Below are 16,634 nucleotides of genomic sequence, written 5' to 3'. Positions count from 1 at the left end.
GGAGAAAGTGATTTGAGGTTGTATGTTGGAAAAGGCTGGAGAGGATGGGATCACTTGTACAAACTAAGGCTTGTGGAGAGATGAGGTACTTGCCTTAGGATGGCAAAAAAATTTTTTTTTAAATTATTTTTGGAGCCAAACTTATGATTTCATTGATCTAGAAACCCCCTTCCGTTATTGCAGGTTGGCCCCTGTTTTGCAATTATGCAGAGAGCTGCCTGGAAATACTGAAAGTTTCAATGATTTGCCCCAGAGTCATATTGCTAGTATTTGTCAGAGGCAGGATTTGAATCCAGATCCTCCTTACTCTGAGACTAGCTCTATCCACTATATAATATTGTCTCTTTCAAAAAGTGATGACTTAAAAAATAAAGTGATTCCCTTGGAAGATTTACATCATTTCTTCTTCATCATCTGTATAGGAATGTGTGCTTAGCCCACTGAATCTGCCCACGCATCTCAGAACATCTGAAAACACACATCCAGATGCTAAGGCTTAATGACTCTTATTTAATATAAGAAGCATCTCTTTTTTCTTTCTTTTTTCTTTTTCTACTTTTTAAATACATGGAACACCTGCTTCCTGTAATTCCTGCAAGCTTTCTCATTTCAGAGCCTGGATCCCAAAACATCTTTATTGCAGTGGGTATAGTGTGTATTTTGCTGGCAGCTCTGCTGATTGCCACCATCTACCTCATCCGAGCCAAACAGAAAAAAGGTAAGTACAAAACCCTCTTTCATTTTCCCTGTTCAAAATCATAGATTTCTTTTTAAAATCTGGATCTCTGATTTCCTTGGTGCAGACTAGTCCTGGAGAGGAACCCCTCCATCCTTCCATCAGTGCAAATAAACAATTTTTGGGCAATTATAATCTTAGAACTTGGCCTCTGAGGCCCTGGGTAGCTCTCTGAGATTATATGTTGCAGAAAAATTGCCAATCTGCATTGGAAGAGGAAGTTTCCCTACTGGGAGTTCCCTATGGTGATGAAACAAGTACAGTCCAAAAAACAAATCATAAAATATCAGTCCAGGAAAAGGTTATAAAACAGGAAATATTGAAACCTAGATTGTCATTGGAAGCTACTTCCCTTTAAATAGAAGAGAAGAAAATTTAGAAATCCTATGTCGGGATGGAAGTTATAAACTTTGTATAGAGCTAGAAAAGACCTTAGAGGTCATCTCCTCCAGTTCCCCTCATTTAGCAGGAATGGGGCTGAAGGAGAAGAAACAGTTTGTTTCTTCCCTCAGGCTGTTCAGCCGCGGCTCCCCAGAATGGCAGGATGTCCCACTCCTCGGACTGAGGGTTGCGGCCTGCACAGTCTCATCTTGGTTGGGCATTTGTCTCGGGACCCTAGATTTCCTCCGTTCCTATCAAACACATCTTTGGATGTTAAGTTTTCGGGAGGCATTCTGACCCCAGCGATCCATTTCATTTATTACTTGGAGGCAGTGTGGCGTAGTGGGAGAAGCCCTGGACCTGGTGGGTCAGAGTGTCGGGATCGGGGGCCGGCCAGGGAGATGTACCAGCTGCGAAAGCTCTCTGAGCTTCAGCCTGTGCAGCAAAGCGGGGAGGAGGGAACAGAATGCTGCTCCTGCCTGCAGCGTGTTCGGTGAGCCCAGATTGCAGCCGAGTCGGGCTGCGGGCACAGGGACGGCGAGGGAGGGAAAAGCAGCTGCAGGTGCACCCGGAGACCAGCTCTGGGCGTCAGTCGCACAGAACACGAGGCATCTGGTCGGGAAGTTCCCTTCCCCCTGGCAGCTTGTACCGCTTGGCGGTCTGCCTCTGGAGGAGAAAGTTCCGAGGTGACTGCATCTGAGCCTAATCACATAGATAACTCACACTTACATCGCACAAGGGCTTGAGTGAGTGGTCATTTGGTCCCCCCAACAGTTCTATTACGTGCATAGGGCAACAATTATTACCTTCATTTTCATACATGGGGAAACTGAGGCTCCACAAGTGAAAGTAAGTCGCCTGTGAGGGTCAGAGCTGGGAGTAGGACCTGGGCCTTTTTAATTCCAAATTCTACATCACTCTAATTATTGAATCTATAGTTTTGGCAAATGCAATCATTCAAATTAGCAAGGTAGAGAATGTGATAGATTTATAGTTAAAAAGATCTGGATTCAAATGCTGTGGTCTTTAATCAGTCTCTGTGAGGCCATGGAGAAGTCAATTAACATCTCTAAAGCTCATTTTCCCAATCTGGAAAATGTCAGGGTTAAACTAGATGATCTTAATTCTACAATTTTATCCTTTGTTATTTAGTTATTCTGTCATTTTGGTTTTGTCCAATTTTTTGTGACCCCAATTGTTTTCTTGCCAAAAAATATTCTTGGTTTTCTTTTCCACCTTATTTTAGAGAAGGGAAAACTGAGGCAAACAGAGTTAAGTGTTCACACAGCTAGTAAGCATCTGAGGACAGATTTTAACTCAGGAAGATGAGTCTTTCTGACTCCAGGCCTGGCTCTTTCTCCTCAAGGTTGTGTGGGCAGCAAAACAGTAGGCCAGGGAGTCCCAATCTAGGGTCCCCTGCTCCTTCTTTTGTACCTAAGGCAGCAGACATGTTCCACATAATTTACAGTGGTTCCCTTTTCCTCTCTTGCCATTCTCACTGCCAGAAAATAACTTTGTGTGGCTTTAAAGAAATATGGTTATTTTTCTAAGTTTCTCTAGAAAGCATTGAGAAGCATTGCTGCCTCCTGCATGAAGGTCAAAAGAATCGAACCTTTTAAAGAATAGTAAATGAATGGATTTTTTTTTTTCTTTCAGCAAAAGGTTCGACTTCTTCTACAAGGTAAGTACAAGGTAGAGGGGGAAGTGGGGATTGAGTTTGATTTTGTTTTCTTAAGTAAATGAAGTTGGGTCTGTGGAAGGGAAGTTCTAATCTTGCTTCTGACTTTTCCTGACTGTGTAATCTGGGACCATTCCCTTAATTTCTCTGTGCTCCTGAGCAACTCTGCAGGACCCGAAGATGCCGGTCTGCCTTTGTATTATGTTCCTCCCTGGGAGGACTCTGTACTGATAGAATAACAGATGGAGGGGAAAAAAGAAAAGCATTTGGCAACCCAAGGCCACACGTGGAATTACACTTACTGCCTTCCCACCTCGTGCTCGGTTTTGTTACGAAACCCCCCCCTGTTTTGGTCGCCTTCCCTGACGCCCATCTCATCGGAGCAGGGAAGGGATTCTGGGTTCTGGAAGGCTGTGCCAGGCCAGGGAGTCAGTCAGACAACAAGAACTTCCTGGGCACGTCCTGTGTGCCAGGCAGGCTAGAAGGGAGCCCCGGTGGGCCCAGGGGTAGGCCGAGGGCGGCCTAAGTCAGGCCAGAGGGTGGCCACTGTGGGGAGGAGCAGCACGGACACAGTGGAGAAGGGTCTTCCCGTGCTGGGGGCCTGCCATCCACTGACGAGAGCGCAGAGGCACAGAGCGGTCTCCTGGCAGATATTTAAAAGAGAATAACCCCTGGGTGGCTGAAATGCTCTGTTCCTAGCACCGTGCCATAATGCAGGCTCTAAACTCTCCGAACTGTGTGCCAGGCACTCTGCTACGTATCAAGGATACAAAGAAAGGCCACACAGTGCCTGCCCTCCAGAGGCTTGCAGTCTCAAGGGGAGAAGCCCGCAGACCACCAGGTACGGAGGAGCTGGATAGTGTGGGAGAGGAGTAGAGCCCCAGGGTCAGCAAGGGCTGCCTGAAGGCCAGAGGAAGGAAGGAGAGGATTCCTTCCAAGATGGAGAAAGGGCGGGCTCGTCCCTGGATGCCCGGATTTGTGGGGGTGGGCATGGGGGGAGGCCTAGAACAGCTGGAAAGGTGGGACGGCCAAATGGGGAAGGGCTTTAAATACCAAATAGAGGGGTTCGGATCTAACTTGTGATTAATATAACATAATTAAATGTCCCTAGCAGGGCAGCTAAGCGGCACAGTAAATACAGCTCCAGGCTTAGCATCAAGAAGATCTGAATTCAAATTCAGCTTCTGATAATTTACTAGTCGTGTGTCTCCAGCAAGTTACTTAACCCTATTTGCCTCAGTTTCTTCATCATCTGTCAATTGGGCCTAATAGTAGCACTTGCTTTCCAGGTTTGTTGTAAGGATTCCAAATGAGCTAATAATTAATGATAAAGTGCTTAGTACAGCGCCTGACCTACAGTAAGTAGATGCTTAACAAATGGGTTTTTTTTAAATTTTTATTATTATCAAACAAGTACTGAACAATGGCTAGCATTTATAAAGCACTTTATGTATCAGCTAATTGGGTCCTCACAACCACCTTGGGAAGTAAGCGCAGTTATTTTCCCCACTTGACAGATGAGAAGACAACTGGGGAAAGTTAAGTAACTTGCCTGGTCTCTGAGCTAATAAATGTTTTATCTGAGGCTGGATTTGAATTCAGGTCTTCCTGATCCCAGGCTCAGGGTTGTACTCAGATTCCTAATAAGATAATTTTTCACTTTCTTAAATCCAATTTTATCTTCCTAAATCACCCCTTTTATCAGGTCTCTTCACCACTTAACTCCCATTGCCTACAGTAACAGCTCCGACAGCTTACCTTGTCCTCCAAGTCCTTTCACATTCCGCTCAGCGTGGTATAGTGGAACAAGCATTAGCCATGAAAACGAGACCCGAATTCAAATTCTGTCTCAGCTGCTACGGCCTGTGTGAATTTGGATGAGCCGTAACTCCTCCAGGCTTCAGTTTTCCCATCTGTATTGTGATGGGGCTGGACTAGATGGTTGTGAGGTCCCTTCTAGCTATGGAATACTGATACTCTCTTTCTGATCTTATCTCCCACTGTTCCCCAGGGTCCATTTGGTTCCTATATCCCTCAATATGCTCTGAGCTTTTGCCACTTCCACAGGACTGCCTGAGCATTCCTCGCTCTTCTGAAATGCCCTTTTCCCCCATAGAAACCTCCTCTTCCAAAGTCCACTTCCTTTGGGAAACCTTCCCTGATTGCTCCAGGTCATAGCCTTCTCCTTAATGATTCCCACATCTCTCCCTGACTTTTTGATCAAAAGCCATACAACTAGGTCCCAATTAGTGTAAATGACAAATCCCTTGAAGTGCTTGAATTCTTTGAATCCACATTGCATATTTCCATTGGGATGAAACCAATCATCCTATTTTATATAATTATAACTTAGAACAGTGCAAACTTAAATTCAGCTGACCATTTCACAGGGTGCCTTGTTAGCACTAATCGGGGCCTGGCTGCAGTGCCCATGTCCTTGGAGAATCAGTGATCTTTGTACTTACATGCTTTATGTATTTCCCTTATTTACTGTGAGCTCCTAAAGGACAGAGGTTGTATCTCATTTTGTGTGTAAAACCAAGTACAGCATCCTGCACCAAATGCTTAACAACATTTGTTGATTGATTTTTTTCTCCCCAAAGAAATGAACAGTAGCCCCGATATTATTGTTCATGTTTTACACCCTTCTGTAGGATTCTAATGAAACCTCTCCAGGTGCTCTTTCTTATGGCCAACTCCAGAATTATTTTGAGTAAAGGTTAATATTTACTTCCCATAAAGTAACTAAATCTCCTTCCAAAGTCTATCAGTGTTTAACTTCAAAGCAAGATAGCCCAACAGCCAAGTTGGGAGGCTCCCCTGTTAGATCCAAAACATCTGTCAGTAGGATTTCTCACTCTGTAGCAGGGATGATTAACCTGGACTCTATATACCTTGAAAGTCCATGAACTCAGATGCATGTATATGCAAAGATAACTATTTCTCCAAAGTCATCTATACTATAGCCATCCAATACAACTGATTTCCTTTGTAATCCTGTGTATTTATTTTATGTATTAAAAATTATTATTCTGAGAAAGGGTCTATAACTTTCACCAGACTGCCAAAGGAGTTCCTGAACACTTAAAATAAAAGTTAAGAACACTTGCTCTATAGGATCAGAGATTTAAAGCAAGAACAGATTTTACAGGCCATTGAGTTCAAATACCACCTTCCCCATTTTACAGATGAAGGCACAGAGAAATTAAGTGACTGACCTAGTGTCACACAGCTAGTTAGTATCTTTTTATTTAATAATTAATCTGTTTTATTTAATTATTTAAATTTAATTTATTTAATAAAATAAATAATTTTTATTTAAACCAGCTCTAAGTGTTAATGCCGCATCCATGGAGCTACAGTGTCTTTATAGAGAGGCAGAGCACGCTGTCCATAATCTATCAGGGCTCAGGCACATAAACACTCATTTAACAAACATTTATTAAGTGTCTCCTGCGCCTAAGGCTTTGCTCTAGAGATGCTGGGAAATGCCAAGATGAGTAAGTCATGGTCCTTGCCTTAAAGGAAGCTGGAGTCTCCTAGGATGGAAAAGCCAGGAACACACATGTAGCTGCAAGTTAGAAGACAAATGGCGAGTCTCCTGCTTACTCCGGGGAGGGAGTCCGGTGTTGGAGAAGGATCGCTGGCCTTGGAGTGGAAAGCTGGGGGTTTCAGGCCAGGCCTTTGGCTGACAGCTCTGTGAGCTCAGGAAGGACACTTAATTTTTCTGAGCCTCAGCTTCCTATTAGCAGTAATTTAATTGGGCTCTGTGATTCAGGATCTTCCAGGCAGGGGGACTCATCCCCAGGAGGGAAGTGTTTCTGTGGAAACCTGGGATTTGTCATGCTCGGTGATTGCTCCTTGAGCTTGATGCGCTGTCACAGCCAAGATTAACTTTTGTGGACAGACCCTGTTGCTTAACACTGATAATATCCAGTCTGTTGTCCCTTGGACCTCGAGGTTCAAGCTTGAAAATCAATCACACCCAGGCAGAATCACAGCATTTCTAAAGTGTTTGCCAGTTTCTACAGTGCTTTCCTTGGCTAGATAATACATCTCCATCCCCATTTTACAGAGGGGGAAGCTGAGGCTCAGGGACGTAAAAATTCACATGGCTAGAAAGGATTGGGGCTGATAATGCTCTTTCTACTCCAAGCTGCTCCTCTGGTAGATCTGAGGAGGAGCACAGCCTCGGTTCTGTTACCTTAATGTTACAAAGGGACTTTCTCCCAGGGGCTCTGCGAGCAGTGTGTTATTATCCTCTTTTACAGAGTCAGGAAGCTGAGGCTTAATAAGGTGGGGGAGATTCATCCCTATCACGTAGCTAGGAAGCAGGGCTCCTCCTCAGGCCCACGTTCTTTCCATGACACTCCGTCGCGTGGGCACCGAGGGCACAGGATGTCTTAGTTTGGACCCATGGGGGTCACTGTCCTTGAATAGCATCCATTAAAGTGAGCTATGTCACCGGTTTCTAACCACAAAACGAAGCCGTTTTTCTGATTTATCTGATGTATCCCTTCTTGGCCTTCTCTTCTAGATTACATGAGCCGGAAAAAAATGCCCGAGACCTAAGCCAGGTATGTACACTGCTTCCCGAGGCTCATTTCTGGAAGAATTCAGTGACAGAAATTTTGTAAAAGGAGCCAGGCTGAAAATGAATGCTGGCTGGGAGCAGCAGAGGTTGGGGAAGAGGGAATCTAGTTACTGTGCTGTGAACACCAAGACAAGAGGGCTGCGGCTTCTCTGTCTTAGCCCTTGGGAAGTTTGCCCCCTCAGACCGATCTGCCCTTGAATGATAGACTTCCTGGGCAGAGGTCCAGCCACACCTCTTCATTTTGTGCCTTTCTTGTCCCTGTCCTCCTAGAAATCTTCCCAAGAGGATTCTCCCAGTGGAGGCCCTTTTTGGGTAGCTTTTTAATATTTCATGTAAACCAAGGTAGTGCGTGTAAGCTGCCAGTCTTTTACCCATCATTTCTGGCACATGATTGACCCTCCTTCTTTTCCCGTTATCCATATCCTTGATGGCTTAAAATGACAGAAAAAGAAATCTGGGTCACACATTGTGCTTGTAATTGCTTTGGAATCCAGATTCAATTCAGTAAATAGCATCCAAATTCTATTCAGACTCTACATTTGACTCTCTGGATAAGCAGGAAGTTAAGATAATTCACATTTCTTATCACTTCAAGGCTTAAAGTCACAACAATAACAATTTACATTTTTATAGCTCTTTACTATGTTCCATGCACTGTGCTAAATTCTTTACAAATATGTCATTCACTCTTCACAATAAGCCTGAGAGGTAGGTACTACTGTTATCCCCATTTCATAATCAAGAAAACTGAGGTTAAATGTTTTGCTCATGTTCCTACCATTAATAAGTATCTGAGACACTTTGAACTCAAGTCCTCTTAGCTCCAGAGTCAGTGCTCCATCCACTGTACCTATGCCTTATTCCCATTCTCTGAAGTAGATGTTGAAGGTTATGGTTCTTATTTTATAATTTGGGAAACTGAGATCCACCTAGAAAGATCATGTTAATTTCTTGGGATCACCCAGTTAATAATGGTCCAAGTCAGAATTTGAACCCAGATCTTCTAACTTCCACATCCTTTCCACTGTGATACCTTCTTCTGTTTGATAGTATTTCACCCAAGCTATTTCTAGAGTTTTTTGTTTCTGCAGTTGTGAGATTGTGTATAATTACCCTTTCTAGAGCCCAGTTCCTTCAGAAATCTTTCTAGTTTCCCCCCATTGATGACGGTTAGCTGGCCTTCCTCACTATGGATATTATTTAATCCAGATATATTACGACTGAGGTTATTACAGCTCTTGGGTCTGTCCATGAGGTTACAGTGCAAGAGTTCAGATCATGCTTGACATTCTCCATCCTCACCTAAATTTATGTTTAATCTTGGCAATGAATTTGGTGCTGGTAAAAGCACAGATCTGGAATCCCTGCAACATAGTATTCTGTTTTTTTCATCAAAAACACAACATACAACAGGCAACAGACAACAGGCAACAATGGTTTTAGTTCACCAGTCATGACATTGGTTCCCCTTGAGCAAGGATAATTACTAACTGGAAAGGAGTCTCTCTTTCAAATTCATGATTCTTTTATTAAGAGACCTGTAGAAAGAACATTCCCAGTAAGAATGAGACCCACCTTAAAGTCTCCACTATGCTGCTGCCTTGTTTTATAGAGTGAAGAACTTTTCCTCCTCAGGTCTCCTTTGTAAAGTGTCTGCCTAGGATGGGATGACTGCTGAGATTCTGTCTGATATGCATCTTAGATTTTAATAAAGCAACATTCAGAGGAGTAATAGGTAGTATCTCATGGACTAAAATTTTACAGAGGAAACCCACCACAGGAGAGATGGCAAAGATCCATTAGGAAGTCACCAAATAGAGTTTTTTAAAGATATGTATGTATATGATTAATGCGGAAATATGTTTTTCATGGCTTCACATCATATTACCTGCTTTCTCAATGAGTGGGGTGGAACAGGAGGGAAAGAATTTGGAATTTAAAATTTTTTAAATATGAATGTTAAAAATAAAAACAGTTATCACTAAAGATATGTATAGAAAATGGAAGGAACAAGAGATGGCAGAGGATGGCGTAGTATAGTCCTGGTAAAATAGGATCAGAAGTGCCAAAGCTCAGAAGGAACTGAGTTTAGCAAAGAAGCAAAAGTCAATAAAAGTGGGAGTTTTTATCTATTTGGGGAAAAAATAGAAGATCAAAGGAGGGGTAAGGTTGTTGTTTAGAGCAGATAGGGCAATAATAAAGAACAAGCAGAGAGAGCTGTTCAATTCTTTTATTTCTCTCTTGTATTCTCTAAAATGGAGGATGCTCTTTGTACTAAAAATGACAGAATAAAAATGGCACCAGGAAATTCATGTCCAAATAAGTGAGGAGAGAGTAAAAGAGCTTCCCTTTCCTTCCTCTTGCTCCCTCCCTGCCCCCAATCCCAGCTGCCCTTGATGAATTCAAGGTATCTGGCCCCATTGAACTATATCTTTGGCCACTAAGAGAACTGACAGGTGCAATTGCTGAATCACTGTTGGTGATCTTTGAAAGAAGGTGGAAAATTGGAAAAGTCCTGCAGGACTGGAGAAGGGCTAATGTCCCAATTAAAAAAAAAAAAAGAAAAGGAATGATAAGGCTACAAACTATATACCGGTGACTTCAGTTTCAGAGGTAAAATTCTCTAATGAATCACCAAAGAGCTGGTCAGTGAACATCTAGCAAAGGAAGCAGTCATTACAAAGAGCCAGCATGGCTCATAGGCAGGTAGGTCATGCCAGACTAACCTCATTTCCTTTTTTTGACACCGTTGCTAAGCTAGTAGATCAGAGGAATGCTGCATATGTGGTTTACCTAGGTTTTAGCAAAGCATTTGATAAAATATCATGTTGTGTTCTTATAGAAAACATGGATGCTGGTAGATTAGACTAGAGATCTCAAACACATGGCATGAGCCCATAATGAGTTGAGTGGAGCCTGAACCAGATTAAAATGTAATTGGGAAATATTTGGCAAAATTGAAATATAATAGAAAACAGATCATTTTTAACACAGAGCAGCTGGGGGGTGCAATGGAGTACCAGATCTAGAGCAAGAAGACTCATCTTTCTGAGGTCAAATCTGGCCTCTGACTTTACTAGCTGTAACCCCAGGCAAGTCACTTAACCCTGTTTGCCTCAGAATCTGTAAAAGGAGCTGGAGAAGGAAATGGCAAACTGGTGTCCTTGCCAAGAAAACTCCAAATGGGATCATAAAGAATCAGACACAACCAAATAACATTTTTTTTATTTTAATAGTCTTTTATTTACAGGTTATATGTATGGGTAACTTTACAGCATTGACAATTGCCAAACCTCTTGTTCCAATTTTTCCCCTCCTTCTCCCCACCTCCTCCCCCAGATGGCAGGATGACCAGTAAATGTTAAATATAGTAAAATATAAATTAGATACACAATAAGTATGCATGACCAAACCATTACCAAATAACAACTTTTAAAATGTAGCTTTCTAATTAGTGTTATGACCTGCACGGATCCTTAATGGCCCCTGTTTCTATTTGAGCACTGGATGACAAAATCAGAATCTCAAAAGATCTTGACAAACTAGAGCATCAGGGATAAAACGTAATCAGACAAAATTCAGGAAAGACAAATCCAAGAAAAATAAAGAGGTATCTTTGACTTACAGTCAGGTTCACAGCTATTTAATCTAGAGGATTGGCTAATTAGTAGCTCATCTGAAAAAGATCTGAGGTTTTAATGAGCTGCAAGAAGTCAACAGAATAATGTGGCAGCCCCAAAAGCTAACATCATCTTGGGCTACATAGAAGGAGGCAGAGATGATGATCCTTCTGCACTGGGCCCTGGCCTTTCCACATTTGCAGTGTATATTTCTGAGCATCAAAGTACAAGGAAGTTGTAGATAATCTGGAGTATGTCCAGAGGAAGCAACCAAGATGGAGATGTCCTTGAGTCTATGTCATGAGGTTCAGTTGGGAATCTCCAATTCAAAGGAAGGGTCTTCAGGTATTTGAAAGCCTTTTGTTTGGAACAAATTTGGACTTGTACTATTTGATCTCAGAGCAAGACATAGATAGAAATTGCAAAGAGGTCAATTTAGGCTAGATGTAAGAAAAACATCCTAAAAATGAGAGTTGCCCAGAAATAGCATGGGCTGCCTCAGGAAAAGATGGGTTTTCCCACACTGGAAGTCTTCAAGTAGAGATTGGGTGACTACATGTTGGGTATGTTAGTAGGAATTCCTTTGGGTGAGTTGGACTAGATTATTGTTAAATAACTCTAACAATAATAGCTAATAATAACAAGTATTTATATAGCACTTTAAAGTTTGCAAAGCCTTACAACTCTGTGTAGTAGGTACTATTCTATAGATGAGAAAATTGAGGTTGAGATATTAACTGATTTGCCCACATAAGTGATTAGTTAGTAAGAACCTGAGGCAGAATTTGAACTCTGGACTTGCTAACTCCAGGTCCAGTTCTCTATCCCACTATACTACATTTAGCTGCTTCTCTGGGATTCCTTTCCAGCTTTAAAAATTTGTAGTTTCTGTGATTTCCTGCAGTTTCTGACAGTCTATGTTCTATGGTCCCTTTTGGCTCTTTATTGTTGATCGTCATTCAATCATATCTGACTCTTCATGATCCAAAAATCTTAGCATGACAGGCCTTCTATCCTCCACCATCTCTAGAAGTCTACTTTTCATGACATTTTTTATCTCATCCTTTGTCCTTTTGCTTTCCATCTTTCCCAGCATCAGGATCTTTCCTAATGAGTCTCATCTTCTCATTATGTGACCAGAGTATTTAAGCTTCAGCTTTAGTATTTGACCTTCCAGTAAATAGCCTGCATCATTTTCTTTAAATATTGACTGGTTTGAACTCCTTGCTGTCCAAGGGACTTCAGAAGTCTTTTCCAGCACCACAATTTGAAAATGCAGCTCTCAGTTTTTCTCACAGCCATACACTGCTACTGGAGAGACCAGGGCTTTGACTAGATGGACTTTGTTGGCAAGGTGATGTCTCTGCTTTTTAGTATGCTGTCCAGATTCACCATAGTTTTCTTTCCAAGTAGCAAGCATCTTTTAATTTCATTGCTTAAGTCATTATCCACAGTGGTCTTTGAACCTAAGAATATAAAATCTGACACTGTTTCCATTTCTTCTCCTTCTATTTGCCAGGAAGTGATGGGACCAGTTGCCAACATCTTGCATAAGTGTGAGCTAGATTCATCACCTGTACCAAGTTCAGCTATTCAATTCCCATAGGATTCCTATTACCAGATAGCAGTTTGCTTTCAGGATCAGATGTTATTAGGATACGTTTCCCATAAACGAATGAGTCAGCTGAGCTCGGTGCGGACAAACCAAAGTTCTGTAATAAGACGAATCCTCTATTACCGTATTATAGCCAACAAAGGGGTCCATTTGTCACTCGCAGCTTAAAGGGAGGAGCAGTAGTTGGGGTATGTCCCTAGGACACAAAGCTAGAAGATCGGCAAGTCCGCCTCAGAAAGGACTTGCTGTTTGACAAGCTTATTTCTGCTCGGACACTGTTTGCTGACTTCTAATCCCTAGCTATTTTCTCAAACTTCAGTGCTTTCCATAAGAGGAGGAAGAACCATAGCGTTAAGTCAAAAGATAGGCGCTCAAGCTCCCGCTCAACTACTCACTAGCCATAAGAGCTTGAACAAATTACTCTCCTCCCCCACTTTTTCCCTTCCACCCCCGGGCCGTTTCCTTCTCAGGAAAGGAGACGCTTGGGTTAGACAGTCTGTAGCAGCTTCTAAGGGCATTGACGGGTTCTCTGGTACTCTCTCATCCAGATCCAGGAGGCAAATGATATCAACAATGACATTACCTATGCAGATCTGAACCTGCCCAGAGGGAAGAAGAGCGCTCCGCGGCCGGTGGAGACCAACAGCCAGACTGAGTACGCCAGCATCCAGACGGGCCCGTCCCCCCAGCGGGAGGACACCCTCACCTACGCAGACCTGGACATGGTCCACCTGAATCGATCGTCCAAGAAGCCCACGACCAGGCCCGAAGAGTCATATTCAGAGTACGCCAGTGTCCAAGTCCAAAGGAAGTGAACGCCGCTTCTGGGTTGCTGGTTTCCCGCGGCGGCGGAAGATCGGGAGGCTCTTGCTGGGCTCTCCGAAGTTGGCGGCATCGTCCCCCGGGAAGTGCGGTGGAAGTGCCCGCCAATCTCTGCTCGCCGCGAAGGCTGCGTCCTTTGGGACCCATCGATGAGGGGGAGGACGGCCCCCACTGCTCTCCACCGCGCGCTAACTCGCGAGCTTGGTGTGCACTTCCACCGAGGAACCAAGGGCTTTGGGGCAAGCTACGTTTCTAACATTCCCAAATGCGGAGGGTGACATTGCAAACTAGGGTCGAGCAAAGGAACAAAAATCTGGGGAATTGCTGCCTCTCCCCGCTGTGGTGACTTCCTAATGGCCTGGGGGCACAAGTTCCCTTCCTGCCCGGCCCAGCTTGTCCTGCTGGGCCCGGGACATGCTCTTTAGACAGATCACCTTCATGGCTTTTCAGTAACACAGTCACTGACTCCAGTGTCCCCTCAGCTATGTTCTTCCAGGGCAAAATATGAAGGAAAAGCCTACTCTTTCTTCCCCCAACCTACCTGCGACTGCAAGGCTCTAGGAGAAAATTCTCCAGATGCTAGAATCCTATCTGCAGAGAGGCTGGAGAGACAACTATCTGGGTGACCTGTTCGGAGGGACTTGGCTAGGGGTGATAGTCAGGCTTCTCTGCTCCCCTACTCCCATCCCAGCACAGACTTGGAGAGGTAGACCTTCAGAGGGACTCAGAACACCTACTTACACCAAGGGTCGCTTGGGACTTGACTCTCCCCTGGACAACCCTCCCCCAAACTCAGTTGTCCCAGCTGTAACTCCATACAGACACACCTCTCATTTCTAGACCTGAATTTTGCTTCCAGCCCACACTAACACAGCAATGTCTCGCTGCTGTTTACTCCTGTAAATTATTAAGAAATGTGAAATGTGCAATCTTGAAACCAAGGTGTTAGAAAATTTGATCTGTGGTTTTTTTTTTCCTTTTAAGCATTATATTGGCTCTTTGTCATGTGTTAAAGTCCTGTGTTGCACATGGTCGAGTATTACAGGGTGTAGGAAGGTTTATCCTTTGCTGTTCAGGTTGAGTTTTCTTGAAGCAGAAACAGAATTCTATACAGTTACCAGAAGATTATTGGGCAGATAGCCACAGTCCAGCTATTCCTTGGGGGCTATCTGAATGTGATTAAATTGGTGAAAATGACTTTAGTGGGACGGAGCAAGTGCCCTATGGCTGATAGTTCTGCTAACCTTAGCCTTTACCATAAGCAGAGCTACTGAGACAACATCTTCAGCAATTGGGGGATGGGGAGTGGGAGCATTGTGTGTGAGCTAGTGCATAGCCTGCCTGAAAATGCCCAAACCAAGATCCCACCCAGCTCCCACACTAACTTACTACATGGCCCTCAAAGAGTCCCTTAGCCTGGTGCCTCAGTTTCTCCACCTGTAAAATGAAATGAGAAGATTTGCTACCAAACTCTATCAAGCACTTTATGATTCTGGAGTCCAGGTGAATTATATCCTTCTGGCAGGAGCAGCTAAAGAGCCAGCCCCACCTGTCTTCTCCGGGACATCCCCTGCTGTTTCCGCCGGACAGCCCGAGAAGCGGAGTCACTGGAGGTCATTGAAGCCAGTCTCGGCTCCTCCCTCATCCTCCGTCTCCAAAGCTGTGGCGTGGGCTAATGGCTTCTCCTGCTTTTCCAGCAGTGACACCAATTACCATCCTGTCATTCAGACTGTGAAACAGATCTTCTAGATGGAAGGCTGATGGGGTGAGGGGCCGCGGAGCCAGGAATCCAGGGAGAGCAGACGTTGCATGACCTGTTTGGACTGTGCTGACACATTAACTGTTCACTCTTTTTCCAGCTAAATGCAAATTTCCTCATTCTCCCAGGGTTCAAGAACTCTGCCCAGAATTCTTGGCTAGGTGAGTCAGAAACAAAAGCAGTGGCCTAAGGAGAGCTTGAGCCCGGAGCGAGACCGTTCTCGGAACGTTTTCTGTCCTGGGCACTAACAAGGTGGTTGGGGGGCAAGGCTGGGTTCCCGGCCCAAGCCTCGTGCTGCCTGGCGCGTGAAGAAGTCAAGAAAGTGTCTGATGAAATGCAGGCGCCGCTGTAATTGTTGCTGCAGTCGGTGTCCTCTGTGGGGTTTGTTTTAACCAGCCACCAGCCAGGAACATCTGTGAAATCATCCCTCGTCCCACATAGGCCCTTCCGGAACCCGAAACCGTTGGCTCGCAAACTGCCTCCCTCATCCCCATGTAGCTTCCTTCAGTGGAAACACCGTAGTTTTTGAGAACATTCTCAAACTCTCTTGTTCTCTTGGTGCCATCATTTTTGTGTGTGTGTCTTTTATCGGGGCAAGGGGTGGTATTGGGGGGAGGGAAGGATGGAAAACGCCAAAGGCAAGCAGGGAACGTTAGCTGCAGCTCAGCTTCTTTGAGAGAGATCTGTGCGGAGACAGTATGATGGCACTTAGGTGAGGAAGAAATAGAAATCTGAGAAGAAATGTAGTGTCCAGGCTTTCTTTGAAAAACACCGGAAAGGAGCCAGGCCCCGATTTGTATATACTTGCTTCTTAAACTTTTTTGGCTTGCAAAATATTTTTGTAATAAAGATTTCCGGGAAATAATAATTTGAAAAGTTGAAAAAAATCATCTATTGTCTGTGTCTGTATCCTTAATGCTTATGGTCTAAGTGGTTCCTGAGACTCGTACAGAATGATCTTAATGTTATTGCCTACCATGTTCAATACAGAAAAGAAATGGTCCCTATTGTCAAGTAGTTTCCATTCTACCACTTTCAAAGTCTTCAGTAATGTTTTATAATCCTATCATTTTATGAGACCCCTCCCAGAATGATTGCTTGCCCATGTCCCCCCATTCTTGATTGTGTCATGAACTTGATTCTGGGTTCCTGAAGGGGAGCACGGAGTCAGGGTTATCCTACTGAGCTGAAAAGGAAGGAGCCAGTGATGAACAGAATATACTTTGGAGGACCAGCTCCCTACTGACTGCATTTTACTGATTTTGTTCTTGAAGGTTAGATCACATTTTACCTGTTGCAACCTTTGGGCCTTGATTTTGATACCTAACATTAGGGAAAGTAAAGACTAAGCTCTACCCACATCTATGGGTGAAATTTATATGCTCTTTAAAAAGGTATTTAAATTTTTTCTCATCGGGCTGTTTATTCT

General features: G+C 43.8%; 1 protein-coding gene across 5 annotated transcripts in view; it reads left to right on the top strand.

Moving 5' to 3' along the window:
* LOC127550789 (tyrosine-protein phosphatase non-receptor type substrate 1-like) overlaps window positions 1-16,095 on the top strand; it is a 76,290-nt gene extending 60,195 nt beyond the window's left edge. For 4 of the 5 annotated variants that reach the window (XM_051979970.1, XM_051979972.1, XM_051979969.1 and 1 more), the window contains 4 exons: window positions 614-718; window positions 2,774-2,798; window positions 7,333-7,372; window positions 13,173-16,095. In XM_051979970.1, the coding sequence (XP_051835930.1) occupies window positions 614-718; window positions 2,774-2,798; window positions 7,333-7,372; window positions 13,173-13,439 (437 nt within the window). In that variant the 3' untranslated portion in view covers window positions 13,440-16,095. Of the gene's footprint in view, window positions 1-613; window positions 719-2,773; window positions 2,799-3,540; window positions 3,637-4,084; window positions 4,173-7,332; window positions 7,373-13,172 lie in introns of those variants that run through there. The other variant, XM_051979973.1, reaches the window with a different exon arrangement.
* The last annotated feature ends 539 nt before the right edge of the window (window positions 16,096-16,634 follow it).

Source organism: Antechinus flavipes, chromosome 2 (genome assembly GCF_016432865.1).
Source record: "Antechinus flavipes isolate AdamAnt ecotype Samford, QLD, Australia chromosome 2, AdamAnt_v2, whole genome shotgun sequence".
Lineage (NCBI taxonomy): Eukaryota > Metazoa > Chordata > Mammalia > Dasyuromorphia > Dasyuridae > Antechinus > Antechinus flavipes.
This window is presented reverse-complemented; position numbering and strand designations above follow the sequence as displayed.